At 40.3% G+C, this 19,912-nt stretch overlaps 1 protein-coding gene across 1 annotated transcript in view; it reads left to right on the top strand.

The window, feature by feature from the left end:
- Positions 1 to 2,664: 2,664 nt before the first annotated feature.
- The window catches only part of kif26ba (kinesin family member 26Ba), a 78,437-nt gene continuing 61,189 nt past the window's right edge, over positions 2,665 to 19,912 (top strand). The window contains exons 1-2 of the mRNA XM_023425003.2: positions 2,665 to 3,315; positions 4,799 to 5,191. Of these exons, the coding sequence (XP_023280771.1) occupies positions 3,256 to 3,315; positions 4,799 to 5,191 (453 nt within the window). The 5' untranslated portion in view covers positions 2,665 to 3,255. The remainder of the gene's footprint in view (positions 3,316 to 4,798; positions 5,192 to 19,912) is intronic.

Genomic DNA, 19,912 nt, shown 5'->3' with positions numbered 1-19,912 from the left:
TTAAGAACATAATGATTCACAGGATAATGTGTAATATGTATTATTTTGAAAGAAACTTTGCTCACTTTTTTGGCAGATATTTAAGATTCCAGACATTTTTCCACTTTAAGATATCAACAAATCTAGACCAATAGGACACAACATAACAGGTAATATTTCTCTGAAAAAATAACTATATGTTAAGCTTTTGATTTCTTAAAATAGTATTCATCAGGCAGGCTAGATAATAGGTGTTGAAGTTACCTGAAGGTCAAGTGTTGGTAAACAAGCTGGTCCTTCTGTTCCCTTTAGGAGGAGTAGAATTCCACAAGGCAAACTCCTTTGGGATAACAGGAATGCCAAAAGTATCAAGAAATTCAGAGTAGCTCAATAGCTGTCCATTAATATTAAATAATTGATTTACTAGAATTATTAGACAATTATTAGAGAGTTTAAACTACATGCTCAAGTCCCAATGTATCCTATATGCAGAGCCCAAATATTATATCGCCTTGTTTTTCTAAGGTCAAAATCTTTTTTTCTGTAATTCTGTCTGTTGTTGCCTCTCAATCCCCCTGCCACTCCTACAGATAACTTTATACCATGTCTTTGCCAGTGTTTACTCATGTTCAATTCAGTCAACATCTACAAATGCAGCAACCAACATTATGAACACTTAGTAGCCAGTGTGGGCACACATAGATAAAACTGTGATGTAGTTTGTGGCACGCTTAAATTGCATTATGGATGGGGTGTCGTGTGGTGTAGTGGTCTAAGCAGGCGCCCCATGTGTAGAGGCTACAGCCCTCGCTGCAGTTGGCCCCGGTTCGAGTCCCGCATTGGACGGCCTTTGCTGCATGTCATTCCCCCTCTCTCTGCCTCCCCATTTCCTGTCTCTCTCCACTATCCTGTCCAATAAAGGCCCAAAAAAATATACTTTAAAAAAAAAAAAATTTGCATTATAGAGTGTTTTAAGCCTACCCTTACTGATATGAGTGAAGTGGACAAAATAATAGAAAGACCTGCAAGTATAGTGCAATAGAAGTCTAACAGCACCATGAACTACATCCTCCAAAATGATTATCTTCTGAACTTTATAACTGTCATGAAGGAGGATTAGACTGACTTAGTTTCAGGTGTACTGATAACTAGAAGAGGGTTACTTTATTACAGAAAAACAAAAAAAACAAAACAGTATATTGATCTGAAATTCAAGTATAAATACTCCAACACCTACATGTCTGAGTTCTTAGAAACCATCTGTAGGCATTGTCATAAATCTGAAGTAGTAGGCCTGTGTGCCATCTTTTGTTCAGTGTGGTAATATGTTATACTGTTTACATTGTAATAAGCTATTAATGGTCATAATACATTGGTTGTCAATTGTCAATACACATTTTTTTTTCATGTATGCATTCTTTCCTTCAATGAATTGCCAAAAGGCCTTTTTCACAGAGGACATTAGGACTTGTCACAGCAGGATAAGCACAGCTGTTAATAATAACATTAACAATGGCTCTGTTGTATTGAAGTGCCCCAATAAGCCACGACAGTGTGACAGTGAGCCAACATGCACAATACCAGAACCCTGAAACTGCAGCAGGTAAATCACTGAGTGGAATACAGTTATAATTAATTTTATTATCTACACCTGTGATTTATTAGGCTATATGTCAAATGTGCATTTGCAGCTGCGGCTCCCAAACTCTGGAACGAATTGCCTTTATACATTTGGCAGGCCTCTTCACTGCCTGTCTTGTACAGCACTTTGGTCAACTGTGTTGTTTTTAATAAATAAGATTGGATTGGATTGAAAAAAGGCCTGTGAGTGTAAATATGCAAACAGCTACCCTAAATTGTACCTCTTATTTCTGTAATAGAGTTTGTGTGAGAAAAACATTTTTGTGGCTTTCTAAAGATATTCAAAAAATATTTGATATTTGCAAAAATCAACAGTAAACTTTCTATAAAAATGGAAATCTGAATATTGGCACCATTAACTTAAATTTTTTAAAATTTAAGTTAATGATGCTTTGTGCTCTTTATTCACTCTGCTGTATGTCTCTCACAATACCTCTAAGACAACAGCAGAGGGCACTGTGTTACCACTCACGTATACTGCTCTCTATTACAAAACAAAGGTTCCAAAAACACTATGTGAGTTTATTCAGAGGTGTCTCCTCCATTAAAAGTTAATGTTGAAAAATCAACAGCTTTTGTAGTGATTTAAACTCTATTCTATTCTAAGGCTTGGATCTCTTAATTCAATTGATATATTCCATCTAGAAATACTGCAATCTGTGTAAAATATCCCCAGGTGTTATTCTAATTGTGCAGTGCAAGACCTTAGTGTCTTCAATGTTATAGCCATGGAAGAGTCCTTTATTGTGCATAGGAGTTTAACATATCATTACCAATAAAGACATCCTAAAGTAATGTGACAAATCTCCATATAAAAGTTTAGTTTTTTCACTTCAAACAGGCAGCAGTCCACCTGCCACTCAGCTGGAACCTCTGGATGTGTATTGGCCTGTAGTCGATGAGGGGCAGGGAGGCCCCGCCCTCATCCAGATGTGCGCCTCTCTCCTGTCTCAGTCCACTGCTGCTTCAGCAGAGTGCGGAGCCTCGGGAAGTCAACAGGAGGGTACGGATAGTAACACTTGAACTATAAGCAGCGAGGAACTGACTCCTTATAGCTGTGGTCTATGCTAGATCTTATTCGATCTAACGAGTCGTGACTTTGTCAGTGAGTCCTAAACCGTGCGTCGGAATTTGCGCCCCTTTTTTTTCTTCTTTGTTTTGTTTTATCTGGCAAGCCTCAGACGCAGAGCTGATGGAGAGAGGCAGGGCTGAGTGCGATGCCAGTCCGGAGCGCTGTTGAGCAGAGACCCCCATTCAGCGCAGAGCAGACTCTGTTGACAGGGAGCGGTCTGCTTTCACGCACGACCTGTGTGAATCCTCAGTCCAGTTTTAGCAAGTGATTCGAGGGGTTTCTTTAGAAGCAACAACCTGCGGAAAAAGAAAAAAACATTCAGGATTTTTTTTAAATTGTTTGTTTGTTTGTTGGAGACGGTATGGGGATGTAACCGGTTTACACATGCACTTGGAAGCGGCGCGAGGTTGCCTCCAGATTGAGAAGAGCAAACTGCAGGGGCGCGTGGTTAATTGAAATCGATCCGGTGGTCTCTTTTTGAATGTGACGCAGCAGCAGAGGTTCTTTCTCCTCTCCTCTCCTCTCCTCTCCTCTCCTCCTCCCCCCCATCTCTCACCTCCAACATGACTTCACTGTCGGGGACCAAGGAGAGGTCTGTGAGCAGCCGGAGCAGAAAATATGGGGTAGGTTATTCATTCGAGTAGCCGAGGGTTGGACACACCTCTGTTACCTAGGCTATAATCCCGGTAAACATAAGAACTTATCATCCAGTCAGTGCTGCATGCACTTCAGCTCACACCACCCACCCATTTTAACAGGAAATTGTAGTTTTTCTCACCCTCTTCAGGCTGACATAAATATGAAGTTGACAGCTCTCATTAGATCTGTGTCCATGCTGTTGATTGATTGCTTTGTGAAGATCACATTTTGTACATTGCTGCTCTTGGTGTTACAACAGTGGCATGCATTTTCACTGATAGATCTCCCACTTCTCTAAATTACCACTAAGTGAGAACCAAGCAGCTATACTCACATCTGTGTCACTCCTTATGCCTACAGCCTTATAAGTGTTAATTTATAAAGCATGGTTTGCTCACATTATACCAACATCTTCACTTAGAGATGATTGAGCATTCCCACCTATCAGCCTGCCAATTTTTGCCTTATTATAGTCCTTGTGAGGGATTACGGTAGCTATAGTGCCCAACCTTTCAAGCTACCACCACATCAATGGGTCTCTCTTCTCTGACTGGATTTACCCAGCCGCAAAAGATCTAATTTTCAACTCCTTTGCGGCTCATTTGATGTTCCCATGTGGCTGTCTGAGTAGGGAAAAATAACACAGGTCTACACTTGGAATCTTCCTTGATCCTATTTAGCATCCGATATGTTGACTGCCTCAGCTTGGGCTGTAGAACCACAGTGAATGTTTAACATTTCTTCCTGTTTGTGGGTTTTTAACTGAATGACCATTTGATTTAATAACCTAACGGCAGTTTAGACTCATTGTCTACCTATTGGCTGCCCATTGCCTGTGTGTGCTATTGGCACAAGATGACTGTTTAATGTACAGTATATTTAGCTGCAAGTTTGCTTTACATTTTTATTAATTCATATTCACCATTTATCAATTGTTGGCATGTAGGCTAAGCAGGCACATGCAAGCTGTGAGTAAGGTTAATATTTTCATAGTTTGAGTTCAGTTTGAGTTTCATATATGTTTATCAGACATAGAGATGCTGGATGATTTGTTAAATTTAACAAAATATGTAGCCCACTGAATATAGCTATAGGTGGATATAGCAAAAGCATCTTTATTTTGCTTTAGAGGCAAAATGCAAATAGCTTGACTATTAATATGCATGAGACAGGTCCTGTATCATGCAAATTAAAATGCCACAACCCCTCATGATTTTATTCTCATCCCAGTGTAACCTGTTTTGTAGACTTAAATAGCTTTTTTTCATGACAAACCTTTGACATGTCATCACAGAAAAACAAATAAAAGTAATGATAACATTAGTGTTGGCACCGTTCCATATATTTATCCCAGGAAGCCATACCACTGAGCCATTATACACAATAGCAGGGCTCAGGAATTGCAAACCCTATGGAAAATGCAACAATTATTAATAATTTCTTCTTTTGTTTTTTAAATTTTCACAGATGCCTGACACTTCACCGACCAAATCTGCCTCCTTTTTCCCTGACACGTGGTACCGAAAGGCCTATGAGGAAACCACCCGGTCCAGCACACGCCCCAACCCGGAGGGTGCCGGCTCCATGCCAAGCTCCACAGGCACCCCGTCCCCAGGCTCAGGAATCTCTTCACCAGGGTCCTTCTCTGGATCACCGGGGACCATCTCTCCGGGGATTGGAACAGGATCGCCTGGTTCTCTAGGTGGCTCCCCGGGTTTTGGTACTGGATCACCGGCCTCAGGCAGTGGAAGTTCCCCTGGGAGTGAAAGAGGGATATGGTGTGAGAACTGTAATGCTAGGCTGACAGAGCTGAAAAGACAAGCACTGAAACTGCTCATCCCTGGACCTTATTCCAGCAAGGTAAAAACAAGATTGTTCTGCTTGTCCTTCTGTCTTCTGTTGTGTATGAATGTGTGAGTGTCATGTTCTCTTGCATGTATTTTTCTATTAGCTACCTGTACTGTTACCCAGTGGTGAGTTGGTTATGCTCAGTAGCATAGGCTCCAAAAATAACATATTCCATCATTAACTGTGGCATTTGGACAATAACACTTATTAACATGGTTGCTCATGAAACACTGGGCCTCTAATCATTCCCTTGCTTACCATGATGCTTTGTTGTCAGAGTTATTGTTCTCATAAATCTTAAGGACGCTGTAATTTGTCCAAACCTCATTTGGCCAGCTGTTGAAAAGAGCAGAAACCAAACAGCCTTTGGGATTTGGGATAATTATTGTATCTGAAGCTCCTAATCAATTACTGACAGCGTGCCAAAAACAAAGTGATAAACACAGAAGAGAGTATTTAAACTTTTTTCTTCAAGTTTCCCATTTTACCTCATTGATCATATCACCAGAATCAATGAGTTCACTTTCTTCTATATTGCTTTTCTCCTTTTGAGGGAATTAAGGTGATGGATTACTGAAAGACACTGACCACTTAGAGCAGATATTAATTCATATGAACTGCTGCCTTTTTCTAATTTTATTTGACAGGGATTTCTTTTTTCTGTGGGTAGTCCATATAATCAATTTCAATTCCATTAGTACAGGCAGGTTGTGAGGCCCAAAGTGTTGCAGGTTGATTTATGATGGAAGCTCAAATCATGTGGGATATGAGTTTATCATGTATATGTCTCATTTTTCTTTTTAATATTTCTACACTAAATAGTTTTCTTATAGTTTTTGTTGAAAGCATTAAAAAACATTCTGAAAGCAGGGCTTTTGACTGTATAACTTTTAACATGTTGCCTCTGGGTTCGATGTTCTTCTGCTGCAGTTGACTGGATTTTAGTTGTGAATACCCATCAGGCTTTGAGTTAATTGATAACAAATAAACACATGCTCCATGGGGTTGATAAAGTGCAGCTAGCGAGAGAGAGAGAGACTTAGTGTCAAGAGACAGAGGTGGAGACAGTGGGTTCTTATTAACGCAAGAACATGACAGTTGGAAATTATTACAGTTACAGTGAGGGTTAATGGGGACTGTCGGTGGGCAGACCACTAATTAAAATGTTATTTGTGAAGTTGGGTTTAGTTCAGGCTGATAAAAGCTTCTCCTTTGTAGTTAACTTAATTACATTGTAGATTAAGCAAATTTAATACCCCATCCCTCTACCAAGTTTGGTGAAAATCAGTTCCATACTTTTTGCATAATCCTGCTGACGAATAAACAGAAAATATAACATAACCTCCTGAAAACATAACCTCCTTGTGGGAGGTAGCCTAAATATCTCTCTTTGGCTCAAGAATTTTGTCAATGAAAGAAAATCTGACTGTCTTGTGCTTGACTGATTCAGGTATGAACAAGAAAATGGAGACTGACATTGGATATTCTCATTGTAGTTTCACAGTCAGTGGAATAAATATGTGCCCCTGGCAGGGGCAGTGTTGCACAGTCATTTTTAGCTAGTCAGGATTTCTTGGCTGGTTTTCCTTTTAGCACTGTGACTTCTTCTTTCTCCTTACAACAGTGAACTGACCCATGCAGGTGTTTTGTGTCAGGGAAAAGCTGAACCCATGTTCTTGGTGAAGCAATGTGACCTAATAATGATTCTCCTTCACCAAATGTGCCAGAGCAGCAGTTCAGCCGTGTGTGTGTGTGTGTGTTTGTGTGTGTGTGTGTGTGTGTGTGCGCGCGCGCACATGCGCGCATGCGTGCGTGAGTGTGTGTGTGTGTGTCCCATCCTGTTGTGCTGTCAGCATGAGACCCAGTGTTATTCCCACTGGACAGGGGGACATATGTGTCCCATAGACGCAGATAGAATAAAAACACACAACCACCTATCAATATAGCCCCTCAACACACACACACACACACACACACACACACACACACACACACACACGCACACACATTTGAACCGTGTAGACCCTGTCTTTGTCTTTGGATCTGAATACATGATAGGCCATGCTTGACTAGGGCTAGCCAGTAACTCACACACACGTACAGACACACACACACACACACACGTTTTTAATACTATGCTAATGATGACCTTCACCAGTCTTACCGTTGAATATTTTGCTATTCTGTCTGCAGTTCCGTGTGTGTGACAGTGTGTTCATTTGTGCTTGTAAGGCATTTAGCATGTTAGTGTTGCAGTTTGTTAGAGCTGTGAACAGTGTTTGTGCACTGCTTATTTGCTGTCCATTACACTGTACGTCTTAGAGAAAGTACATCAATTATTCATCCACCCATTGAGTCATTGATGAGTAGTCTGCTCCCTAGTGGCTCTAAGGAGACATGGCACTTTACAGATGAAGCGACTGAGGGGAGATAAAGATAGATTATTGTAGGATGTGCCACCGCTCCATCCATCCAGTTTTCTGCTAAGGTGCTGGAAATATCAATGGGTCCAAGATGATGGAAATGATTTCTGCACACTTAGATCTATGCAGTGTCTTCACTTTATTTTCTGAGCTCTGATGAAGATGGATGGAAACAGTGATACTGTGTAAATATGCAGTGGGGTCTAGAATGAGCAGAGGTTTATAGGTTTAGATGCATACATATACACAAAATGCATGTACGCTTATAACCAAAGGACTCAAAAGTACATCTGGCTCCACAGCTGTACTCACTTAAGGCCTCTGTCGCTGCTCTGCTAATGTGTATATCTGTGTGTCTGTTTATGTATGTGTGTTCATCCCTTATACCCGCGTGCGTTGAAATCATAAATGGATAGAGGGTGAACTGTTTTTGGTTGGTCCAGTTCAGCTCAGGAAAGTGGGTCACTGGTGTGTGTGTGTGTGTGTGTGTGTGTGTGTGTGTGTGTGTGTGTGTGTGTGTGTGGTTTAGTCACCAGTAAAGTCTCTGTTTCAGATCAGATGAAAGTAAAAACCATCCATGTTTATAAAGTGAAACATATACAGTTCCACTTCAGACGTAAAAATAAAGCCAAAAAAGGACATGTTTTGAATATATTCGCTCCCTGAGGACCTCTAACTGGCAACTTGAGATTTATTGAGATTGCTTTCATCTGCACTTCTTTTTTTTGGGACATGTTATATGAAGTAAAGAGTACTGACTGCACTTAAAATGTTTATATTAGCAGACCCATTGATGTGTCTGTCTAGATGTGGCTGTAGATTAAGCAGCTTCCACAGTACATGGATTTTGAACTTTAATACACACCAGTAAGGCTGGGATCATTTGTAGATACAGTGCAGTGACATTAGAAAAGTAAAGCTCTCTATGGTCCAGACATATTTCTGCATGTCACCATAAAAGCAGTCAGTTCCCTGGATAATGCAGCCAAGGGTTATCACCCAGAAGTATCGCTCTCCTTCTCCCTCTGCTTACCCTTGCAAACAAGCCAGCTTTGTTTTCTGATTCACTTTTATTTCTACAATTTTATAATGTTAACCATTATGATGATGAGTGTGAGCATAGCTTTGATACAGCATACCAACAATGAACATTTCTGGCTGTAAATGCTGTTATTGAGTAAAGGTGTTGTTAGTCTTTGTATTGGCTTGTCAGAATTTGGAAAGAGCTTAACAGATGTTCTTAGACCTGCTAGAATTGAGTTTGTAGTGAGTTCAGGAGGAAACAGTTATCCCCTCACACACCCACTCTGTCTCTGGACAGTTTAAATTACAATTACATATGATTATAACTATAATTACATTTAGTTGCAGGAATATTCCTTTCTCAAATGCATAGTCAGAGTTTTTGAGACAGAGTGAGCCTTAGAGTTCTGAATCAATCCCCTAGATTGATTAGACCAAACAGTCTCAACTCAACACCATCAGAAGATGGATAGTAGTACTATCAGGTGAACTACAGACTTAGGTTTAGAGCTCACTGGTCTAACTACTGTTTCAGATGCTCTTCCAACCCACAAACACAAGGAGTTAATATACTTGTGGATATGATAAATTTAGCTAATCCCAGGAAACTGGGATTAGGTCATTTTCATCCAAAACCACTAGTTTGTCTGTAATTAGTCTACTTATGTGTCAGCAAATGGTGGAGTATTATTGCTCCATCTGTCCTCAGAGGGATATATTTCTGCACACAGGTAGCTAGCTATCCTGTAATAACCAAATCCCATAACACCACAGAAGCAGGCCTCCGGTAACCACGGCAGCTGGTGTTGCCACGGCAGCGACATGTGACAGATGTGAGCCGCATACATACCTCCATCAGTGTTAATGGGCTCCTCATAGCTGTGTGCATGTTGGTGAGAGGCAGAGAGAGGGTGAAAATATATGAAGTTCACGTGAATAATAGCGCATGTTACGGTGCACGCGTGGGTTTTTGGCAAGAGGTAAGAGAAAATATATTCTGTAGTCAGTGTGATAGTGTGTGCACATACTCTACATGTGTGTTTGTGAGCGAGAGAGAGAGAGAGAGAGATAGAGAGACAGGGAGCGATCATGCCCTCCTGATGCCTTTCAGGTGTGAAAGACATTACCATATAAAGAGGTGGCTTCATCAATAACAGCAAGATGGTGTGGATGGGTGGATGTATGTGAGGGGAGGAGGGTTGCTGATGCAGGCTGAATTGAAGAGCTTCTCACGGGGTTTATGTCAATTTGACCCACCCCAAGTGCAAGTACATAGGCACCATCTCAGGATCTAGTATGACTTACTGCACCCTCTCTTTTTCAATAACCCTAACCCTAAATTTATGGGTATTTATCAGAAACACCAGTGGTAAAATAAAACCCAAATCTTAAAAAGCATATAATCAAAGTAGCGTGTAATCACTGCTAAAAATGTTGTCATTTGTATGACGTGCCATGTTCTTCCACATGGCACAGATGCAGGCTGGAAAATTGCATGAAAGCGACACAAACATATCCAACAAGAGAATGAATATGACACAGACAAAATGAGGAGCTTTTACCTAAAGGAGGAGCTACCTCTGTTGCATAGCTGGGGTTTGGGTCATAAAAGTCTGACACAGACCAGAAAACTGTACTTTTCAAATTATGCTGCAGACCGGTCGCCCCCCAGAATCAAACACCACTAACATCTTTTACCAAACTCTAAACTCAGAAGTTGCAAAAGGTTTTTGCCCACTGGACACCATATGGCAAAGAATCACCATGATGGAAGGAGATAACTGCTGCCATTGCAACTTACATCTGTAAAGACATGGCCCCAATTTATGTGGATAAAAAATGTGGGTTTTGTGAGTTGGTGCTAACACTTGACCCAAGGTACACAATGCCAAGTTAAAACGTAATTTAATAAGAAAAAGGCTTTTCCATACGGTTATTTTGTATTTATTCATTGAATTTACAGAAAATGCGCTATATTGTGATATGTATCATGACATTTTGGTCATATTGTGCAGTCCTGCTACAGAGTACAGAGGTAGACACAGAAAACCAAAATCAACCAAATTAGGCCAAAACATATAATTGATGAAATTGGTCAAGAGACTGGCAAAAGCTAACAGATGGGCCTATATGTAACTGTGGAAATAACATCTTTGAGCTGCAAAGATCAGCAGGTAGTTCACTACATTGAATGAGGAGGTTTATTCAAGGATCAAAATGTTAAAAACTGTGTGGCTTTTCACTGCTTTAAAACTCAAATGGTCAGCAATCTGTACTAAAAAATACTCGAAGGGAAAATGACTTTTGACAATGTGTGGCAGGCATTTTCAGTTATATACTGTCAGTGAGATAATGTACAATATCATGAAGCACAATGTGTCTGACAATAAACATAAGAGTGACTTCCCCTCTACTCCAGTCATCTGTGCAGTCTACAGATCTTAACCCAGCAGAGGCCCTTTGGGACGAGGTAGAACCAGCATGAATGTGGTGCTTAAAATCCTGCAGGAACAGATTTACATCGACACAGACCCCTGTGGAATTTTCCCAGCACTGCATGTTATCCATACCATGATGAACATACATCATTATGGAGACAACCCAGTACCAGCCAGATGAAGTTGTGGCCAGTGGCTGTGCAGTATTACAATTTTCTTTTTTCTTTTTTTTTTTTTACTGTTTTACTCGTCTCGTACTTACTCTCCTCCTCCATTCTCTATCATTTTACATTCAAGATACCTGCATCATAGACACACTAACACACAACCCTTCTCCCTCTGTTTCATTCTGTCACACACATATCCACACACACACTTTTTTTTGGTAAATTAGGCTCTAGAGAAAGAAAGGAAAATGAGGGAAACAAAAAGATTTAGATTTACAGGAGTAGAGGGAGGAAGTAGGGGAGAATGAGGAACAGGGATAAAAATGAGTAGTTAGAGGGAAGAAAAAAAGAATGTTTTTTTCCAATAGTGCTATCATTGTCATTATAGTCACTGACCCAGAGCGGACACACTTAATTAGACTAACTACCCCAGCCAGTAGACCGCCACAATCAACACACTGTCTGTGTGTGCAGTCTGTCTATCAAGAGCCAGAGAAGCTACAAAAGCTTTGCCAGTTCCTAAAGGCAGCAGATGATGAATTTAACTTTGCCATTGTACATTAATTAGGACATATAACAGCAAAATACACATAATTAGAGCCAGTAGATTGATGTGTTTTTGAAGTGTTTGTACAGTGTGTGCCACTGTACCATTGCTGGTTTGTTTTATTTTGATTCGTAAACTACAGTCACTGTTAACTGGTTCATTTTTTTAAAGAAATTAAAAAGACACATTACTCGAGTCTGTTTTTCTGTCTGTCCTTTGGAAAAATTCTTTCATTAATTTTTATGTTTTCTCATTAGTATGGTGTCTGTCTTGAAATGTTTGCTTTTTGTTGTTTTCTGGGGTTTTTTTTTTTTTAGCAATGTCTCCCATTTAGTGACCTCCTGGAAAGTCAGTTAAAAATACATACATGAGATGAAACATCCTGGTGGACAAGCTGTCTTAATTCTGGCTAAGGACATTTGTTATTACTCCTTCTCTCTTTCTATCCTTGTTTCCTGACTCTGTTCTGTCAAATAAAGGCAAAAGTTAAAAAAAAAAAAAGAAAAACACATTGAAAAAAGCAAAGGTGGTCCACTTAAAGCAGTGACAAAGAGGAGCCAGTTTTACATTTATAGCACCTCTGCATAGCTCACAGGCTCCAAGACCAAAACAAACATACCCACCACTCCCGCACACTGACAACACATTGCAATAACAGGCAAATCACATGCACGAGTGAACACACCCAAACACACACTAGCCCAGTGTGTAACAGTGTGTACAGATACCCACACAGTTTTAGTGGCATACAAACACCAAGGCACACTGATGGTTCACATGAGAGGACACACAAATGGACATACACACACTGGCTTGTGTGTATGTGCATTACCAAGAACACACACTGGATGGTGGTGAAAGTGGCAACAGCACCTGCTGCCATGAGATCTGTAGCTGCCATGGCAACTGCCTCTCCATCACCTCCACAATACAGAAATAAGTAGAGAACACTGTACAGTAGTTATGCAGTTGTCTCCTGTCTGACTTCTCCTGACTACTCCTATTTTTGTGAGTGGGAAACTAAATTTGACATTCTATTTGTGCATTATATTGCACACAATGTGTGACCAGGACAATATGGAACATTGCTTTTAAATTACGAGTTGTGCATGATGTATGCATGTATCGTTTTTTTTAACTGCCTGTGTCTGTCTGTCTGTCTGTCTGTTTGTCTATATGTCTCTGCTTGTCTGTCCATCCATCTATCTATGTGTCAGTTGTGCAAAATGTGGTGTGGTGTCTGTTCAGACAATTTTTCTTTCCGGTGTTTTCTGCAGAGTTTGAAAAGTTTTTGATTCCATCACTTGGAGCCAAGATGAAAAGTGGAAATGTCCTAGTGTTCCAGTAGCAGGTGCCAGCTCCAGCACCCTGTGACACTGTGAAGTCTCGCTCACTGAGCAGTTTATTTGAAGACCTGCTAACCACACTTCCAACATTAGCCAACCTGCTGTCATAAGCTGATATATCACACAGAAGCATGCACATTCACTCGCGCAAACACACACACACTGTCACAGGCTATCACATAGTCAGATATAACACATCTATCTTCAACATCTCACCCTAGGAAAATCACTTGACAGGCTGAGGTGTGTGTGGGTGTGTGTGTGTGTGTGTGTCTGTGTGCATGTCTATAATTTTCTTTGTGAAAAGTTTTCAACTTTCAAAGTAAGAGCACCCACAAATTTAGGGTTAGGGCTTTACTTTAGAATGTATGCTTTCATGTATGTCGGTGATGTTTATGTTGGTTCATGCATTTAGTCCTGATCTTTACATCTTTACACACACACACACACACACACACCCACAGGGTGTGTGTGCACGCTTACAGTGGCAACAGACCTACCTTTTAGGGTCAAAATGAGAGCCCGGGCTCTGCCAGTCAGTTGTTCATGTTTTACAAGTAATGTAATGGCATTCCTGTTCTAAATACACTGCACTGCTGGGCTGCAAAATTTGTGTGTGTGTGCTCGTACATTCCTAGCTTAACTATATAGGTTAAGAGGCTGGTGGCTAATGCCAAAGATAGAATTCGGTGTGTATGTGTGTGTGTGTGTGTGTGTGTGTGTGTGTCAGTGTGTCTGTGTATGTTTGTGTATTTTAAGCTGGAGTGCAAGTCTGTTGTGTCAGAGCATTGTAAAGGGCAGGAGGTGAAACGAGAACAAGGCTGACATTTAAGCTGTAGTTTCCAGTCTTGCTCCATGCAGACTTCGCTATAGTAGTTGCTGATCAAGTCCTGTAGTGTTATTATGAAGGCTTTTTGGAGATGTTTTTGAAAACCTTGACATTAAAAACCTGGCTGTGGTTACTTCCTGTGGAATTTAACATCTGTTTGTTATGAAAACGATGCACTACACAGGCTGTTTATATTTCAATATCTGAGTAAACTGATTCTTAGCAAACAATCTTTAGTGGTATATTTACCCCGCCAGGCTCTCTCTCTTTCAATTTGTCACTCACCCCATACTGACTAATAGACATAAATGTCATCCACTTTCTCCTAATGCTTATCATCCATCTCATCCCAGCAGCACCCCCACTGTCCTCACATCATTCCTTATCCTTCCTTCCTTCCTTTCTTCCTTCCCTCCTAAAGAAAGAAAGAAAGAAAGAAAGAAAGAAAGAAAGAAAGAAAGAAAGAAAGAAAGAAAGAAAGAAAGAAAGAAAGTATTAAAAATAGAGGACCGGCAATAATTCATATAGGTTACACAAAGGTAGTAAGGCGCGTGTGTGTGTGTGTGTGTGTGTGTGTGTGTGTGTGTGTGTGTGTGTGTGTGTGTGTGTGTGAGAGAGAGAGAGAGAGAGAGAGAGAGAGAGAGAGAGAGAGAATTAAATTGGCTGTTTGTTCCCAGCTCGTGCTTCAATCAGACACAGAGAATAGCCTCTAGCCGTTAAACTTTCCAATTACCTTGAGCAGATGGAGCCTGTGAGGCTCGATTTAGAGGGTTTGAAATGGTTGTTGTTGTTTACTGTTATCTGTTATTGAATGTACAACAGGCTACATACAGTGTCAGAGAGGGAGTCATACTTAAGCAGACTTCCTCTTAGCATTATCTGACTGATCATATCTTCTGGATTGATAATGCAAGCTTGTCACGGGATGGTTGTAATTTTGAATCCAAGTTTGATGTCCACATAAATCCTGGATGAATAAAATCTCCCCTCTCTCAATAACAACTCTGCTCTTGAGCAGGACTCGTAAACCTTACCAGTTCCCTTTGAGGAGCTCAGTTGCCAACAGTGAAACACTGTAGTAGCTTTATCCCATGTATGAATGAGAGGCACTGTTTGAATGTGAAGCCTGGAAAAGAGCAAGCACGCTCAGTTGACTTTCATGGATATAGAACTGTTAAAAATGTGTTTTAGTTTTAGAGGCCTGCAGGATGATTCAAGCACACCCTGAAGAGGTTTAAGGTTTATGCTAAAACACATAAAACCTCTGAATAAGCCTGAGGGAAACATCTAACAAATTGGTTTGATGTTCTGGTCAGTGGGATTTTCTGCCTTGCATGGTCTTTTTGGTATAGAAAAACTCTCACATGGATAGTCTGTTTTTATGGTCTGTGAGTATATTTGCATGAATATAAATGCAGATTGTACAGGTGTTCCTTTTTTTCTGGTGTTTCAGTATACATTTTATGCAACAAAACAGACTGAAATATCTCAACTCCTGGCTTGAGTGCCATGAGCTCCATCCTGTGTGGTTCTTGAATTATGTGTGCTGCACTTCCTGGATTGAAACGCCCTGTATTATTCAGTGATTGCTGTACTGCACAAGAGTGTGTTTTTCTGCAATTCTGCACAGTATTTAGTAAAACTATTAAGGTAACTTTACTCTCTAGTAGCACACTGTTACTGTTACTGTTAGGCTACTACAAATCCTTGTGGTTCCATATTCTTACTGGCAATGATTAGCAATGGGCATTTTTTTTCTCAGGCCATTTACATTTACATCTACCACCATCATGTGCACCATGGTTTATGACTAAATATTTGTTAATTATTTTCTGACTATTAGCAACTGTTAGCATGATAGCATGCTAATCTAAAATAGCGAACATGGTAAACATGGTAAACATATTATTATGTTATTATTGTCATTGTTACGTATCCATCCTTCCATCCATTATCCATACTGCTTATCCTTATAGGCTGGAGCCAATCCCAGCTGGCATTGGGAGAGGGCTGGGTACACCCTGGACACATTGCCAGTCCATCACAGGGCCGCCATACAGAGACAAACAACCTATACATATATATATATATATATATATATATATATATATATATATATATATGTGTGTGTTTGTGTGTGCAAGGGTACACATAATGTCCCTGTGCTCACATTGTTCACCTGTTTCCTAGTGTGTGTGCACATGTGTATAAGTGGGAGTTGTCAGGCAGATCTTTACCTTCAGCTCCACCCCAGTGAGCCTCGCTAACCTTGAGATGGAAAGACACTGCAGGGAAGAAGGGAAAAAAAGGAGGAAAAGAGGGGAGTAAGGGAGGAGAGAGAGAGGGCGTCGGAGAGTGTGTGTTCAGGTGTGGGATATGGCAAGATGGATTACCTAAACCAACAGGCAATTTATCACTGTCAGAGAGAGAGAGAGGGAGAGAGAGACTGGGGAGAGAGGAAAGGAAAGAGGGGAGAGAAAAGAAAGAGAGACTTGGAGAGAAGGAGGATGAGGGATATCCTGTAGAAGAGAGAGGCTAGGGTGGAGGGTTTGAGGCAAAGATAGAGAAAAAGTGGGTGGAGGATGAAAAAGGGGGATAAACATTTGTGAGAGAGATAGAGACCTATCGTACTTTACATTATCTACAATAAGAAACATTGTTATAACAGCTCAAGATGAGCTGGAACTCAATCTCTGGTAAGGACGAAGGCAGATCAGAGAAAATTTAGGCAAAAGTATAAACAGAATATTTCCTGTGTGGTTCTTGAAGTATGTATAGTGTACTTCCTGGACTAAAATGCCCTGTATTATTCAGTGATTGCTGTACTGCACAAGAGAGTGTTTAATTTTTAGCAGTGATGCACAGTATTTAGTAAAACTATGAAAGTAACTTTGCTCTGTAGTTCAGTGTGTTAGACTTCTACACTGAACTACACTGTTACTGTTAGGCTACTGTAAATCCTTATGGTTCCATATTCTTACTGGCAATGATTAGCACTGTGTGTTTTTCTTTCAGGCCAAGATTGAAATAGGCAACCCATTTACAGTGGGGCACCAAGATGAATATCCAGATTTTCAGACTTTTTTAGACTCACAATAATGAGTAACCCATTTATGGTTAATTTAAAAAATGTAGGCAACTGTCACCCTAAACAGTGTTTGTTCAACCAAACATTATATTTCAACCAGTCACTCGACAGTTATAGGAAACACAGTATAGAGGATGGCAACAAACACGCTGTATTTTTATTGTGAGCAGCCACCTACTCCTTCAAATATCCCATGTGAAAATAGGCATTTACATAGAATACTTTCCAGCTGAAATTAACAAGCAATGCAGTCAAGATTCTCATCTAAATTCAGGTGCCAGACAACTAGCTAATTGGCAGCTAGCTAACACACTGAAGTAGATTATTTTCACATATAGCTGAGGTAGCAAATGCCTCATTTACAGTGAAGCTCTGATGCAGATGGACTCATTTAAAAAAAAGCAGCAGAGTTTATATGCAGGTCATTTAGAGTCAAGCACCACCATGGATAGCCATATAATTTAAAAACAGGCACCAGCAAGCAACTTTCACATAGAAAAAACAGGCAGTAATTTAAACTAACTATTTCATCTACAGCTGGGCACTGATGTAGATGGCCAGCTAATAAAAACCAGGCTCTCTTCCCGCTCAGCTTGTTAATGGGAAAGCCACATTTGTGTATACACATATTGTATACACAGTTTATACACATTCACAGACAGCTCGGCAGACACAACCTCTTGAATATACATCAAGCATAAATGAAGAATCCACAGGTTTGCAAGAGAGGATGACTGATCTGATCTGATCTGTCTGTACCATCTGTTTCCAATGTTTTGTACTCACTTTGATTGGGTTTAACATCCCACTACACACATACTGTACACATGGGTCAAGCAATGCTATTTTCGTATATGTGTGTTTGTTATGGGTGTTTGGTGAGGAAATATAACTTTGTGGGGCAGAATGCCCGATCAGTGCTTAACCCAAGTCAATCCAGGCAACGTTTAGACAGCCAATTAATCATAGTTGCTAATCCCAAACAGTGGCTACATGAATATAGCCTTTGGTGGGCCGAAGTACGTCATCAACATGGTCTGAGGGAGTGCTTCAAAGACTGCCTGAAGACATTCACACTGACCCTGCTTCATGAGAGTAACTTACCCGCAACCATTCAAAGAAGTAACATTTCAAAGGTACTAAAATCTCTTCAGAGCAACGCATCAAAGCAAGTAAAGCCACGGTCTCGTCCTCTATGAGTGAACCAGCCCTGCTGTCCTACCCTGAGAGTAAAGACTACCCTCTTCAAGTGGTGGAGACTGTCCTTTTAATTCAAGGACATGTGACGGTGATGGCATGGATGCTCATAAGTATATATGTGTTCACTGCACATACACTTGATTTCTCCTTATTAAAAAGGAGAAAATATGTTTCATGATACATGAACAATTTGATTCAGTTTTTTTTTCAAGTGTTTTGTGCATTTTTTATTTGATTGATTCATTATTTACTAAAGTGGTTTACGGAAGCTTTTGTAATATAACATGGGCCCTACTGCACAATTACCAGCCTTTAGAGAGAGAGAATATCAGCATGTGATTAATGTGAGCTATAGCGCTGAGAGAGATCTTCATGGAGAGATCAATTTGAGTATGTGTGAAAAACATCACTTGGATGTTATCACATCTGACACCTGTATTATTACTGATAGTAAGAGGCCTCATCAGCACACACAGCATAAAACAGTACACAAACATACTGCACAAATATCCACATACAAATATTTACACACAAACACAGTTAAGTCTCCAGCGAGAAAGAAAGCGGCAAGTAATTTACATCCCCTATAGCTATTTAGTTGTGTATGCTAATTAATTTCTGCATTGCTATGGCAACTCAAACATTCTAATGCGTTTTTCTTTGTTATTAATATAGGGTGTCAACATCACAAGGGAGTGTGTGTGCATGTGTGCAGACAAATGTGTGTGTCTATTCATCTAAATGTTTGCATAAGTGACTTTATGCATGTGTGCAAGCATGTGTATGTGTGTATGCGTAATAGGTTACAGTTGTGTCCTAACCAATCTCACTCCTACATCCATTACTGGATCATATGAAGGAATGACCAATTAAAAAGGTGATTAAAGGAGAAATTCTTAAGAGAGGGAGGCACAGAGACAGAGGAGAGGGGGAGGGTGCAGGTAATAAATGAGAGTGAGACAGAGAGAGAGGGAAAGAGCGAGAGAGGAAACCTACTGGGTTCCTTAAGTTATTTGTCACTGAGGGGAAACAGAGAGAAACAAAGAGAAAATTCTGGGGAGGCATGGGTTGTTTTCCTCGGTGTCTAGACTCTCACTCATATGCTGTTCAAAAACAGTTTCTGCTTTGGGTTATTTCTGTGGCGTGCTATAGACCACCAATCTGCCTCTCAGCTAACTATTACTCCAATGCACGCAGTAAATTTGGTGTTTACTTATGTGTACAAGTAGGTATTGTATTCATCATTTGCAGATCTGGCTATGCTGCATCAGGTACGTATGTGTGTCTGTGTCTGTGTGTGTGTGTGTGTGTGGGTATAATCGATTCCCTAAATGCCTAATGCTAAACATGCCACCTTTGTGAGCACAGTGTTTCTCCTATATGCATTCACATGGTTCATTAATATTCACAATGAAACGTAACCACTGCTATTTGTGCTTTCTGCACCGGCCCAAGCTAGTATGAAACGAATACACCTATGCATGCACAGTGATGTCACCAATTATCAGCCCAACATAGACTCCAGACCTTCTTCGTCACTGTGTCCTCCCTCTCCTCCTTCATTACATCATTGTGTAATCTACCATTTTCAGCAACTGTGGTTTTATTTTTCCTCCTTTTTGTCCTTATATGTATAATTGCTTTTCTCTGATCTTCATTCTCACACATAAGA

The sequence above is a fragment of the Seriola lalandi genome, unplaced genomic scaffold (assembly GCF_002814215.2).
Source record: "Seriola lalandi dorsalis isolate HSWRI2012SDOR001 ecotype SW California unplaced genomic scaffold, Sedor1 jcf7180002054763, whole genome shotgun sequence".
Classification (NCBI taxonomy): domain Eukaryota; kingdom Metazoa; phylum Chordata; class Actinopteri; order Carangiformes; family Carangidae; genus Seriola; species Seriola lalandi.
This window is presented reverse-complemented; position numbering and strand designations above follow the sequence as displayed.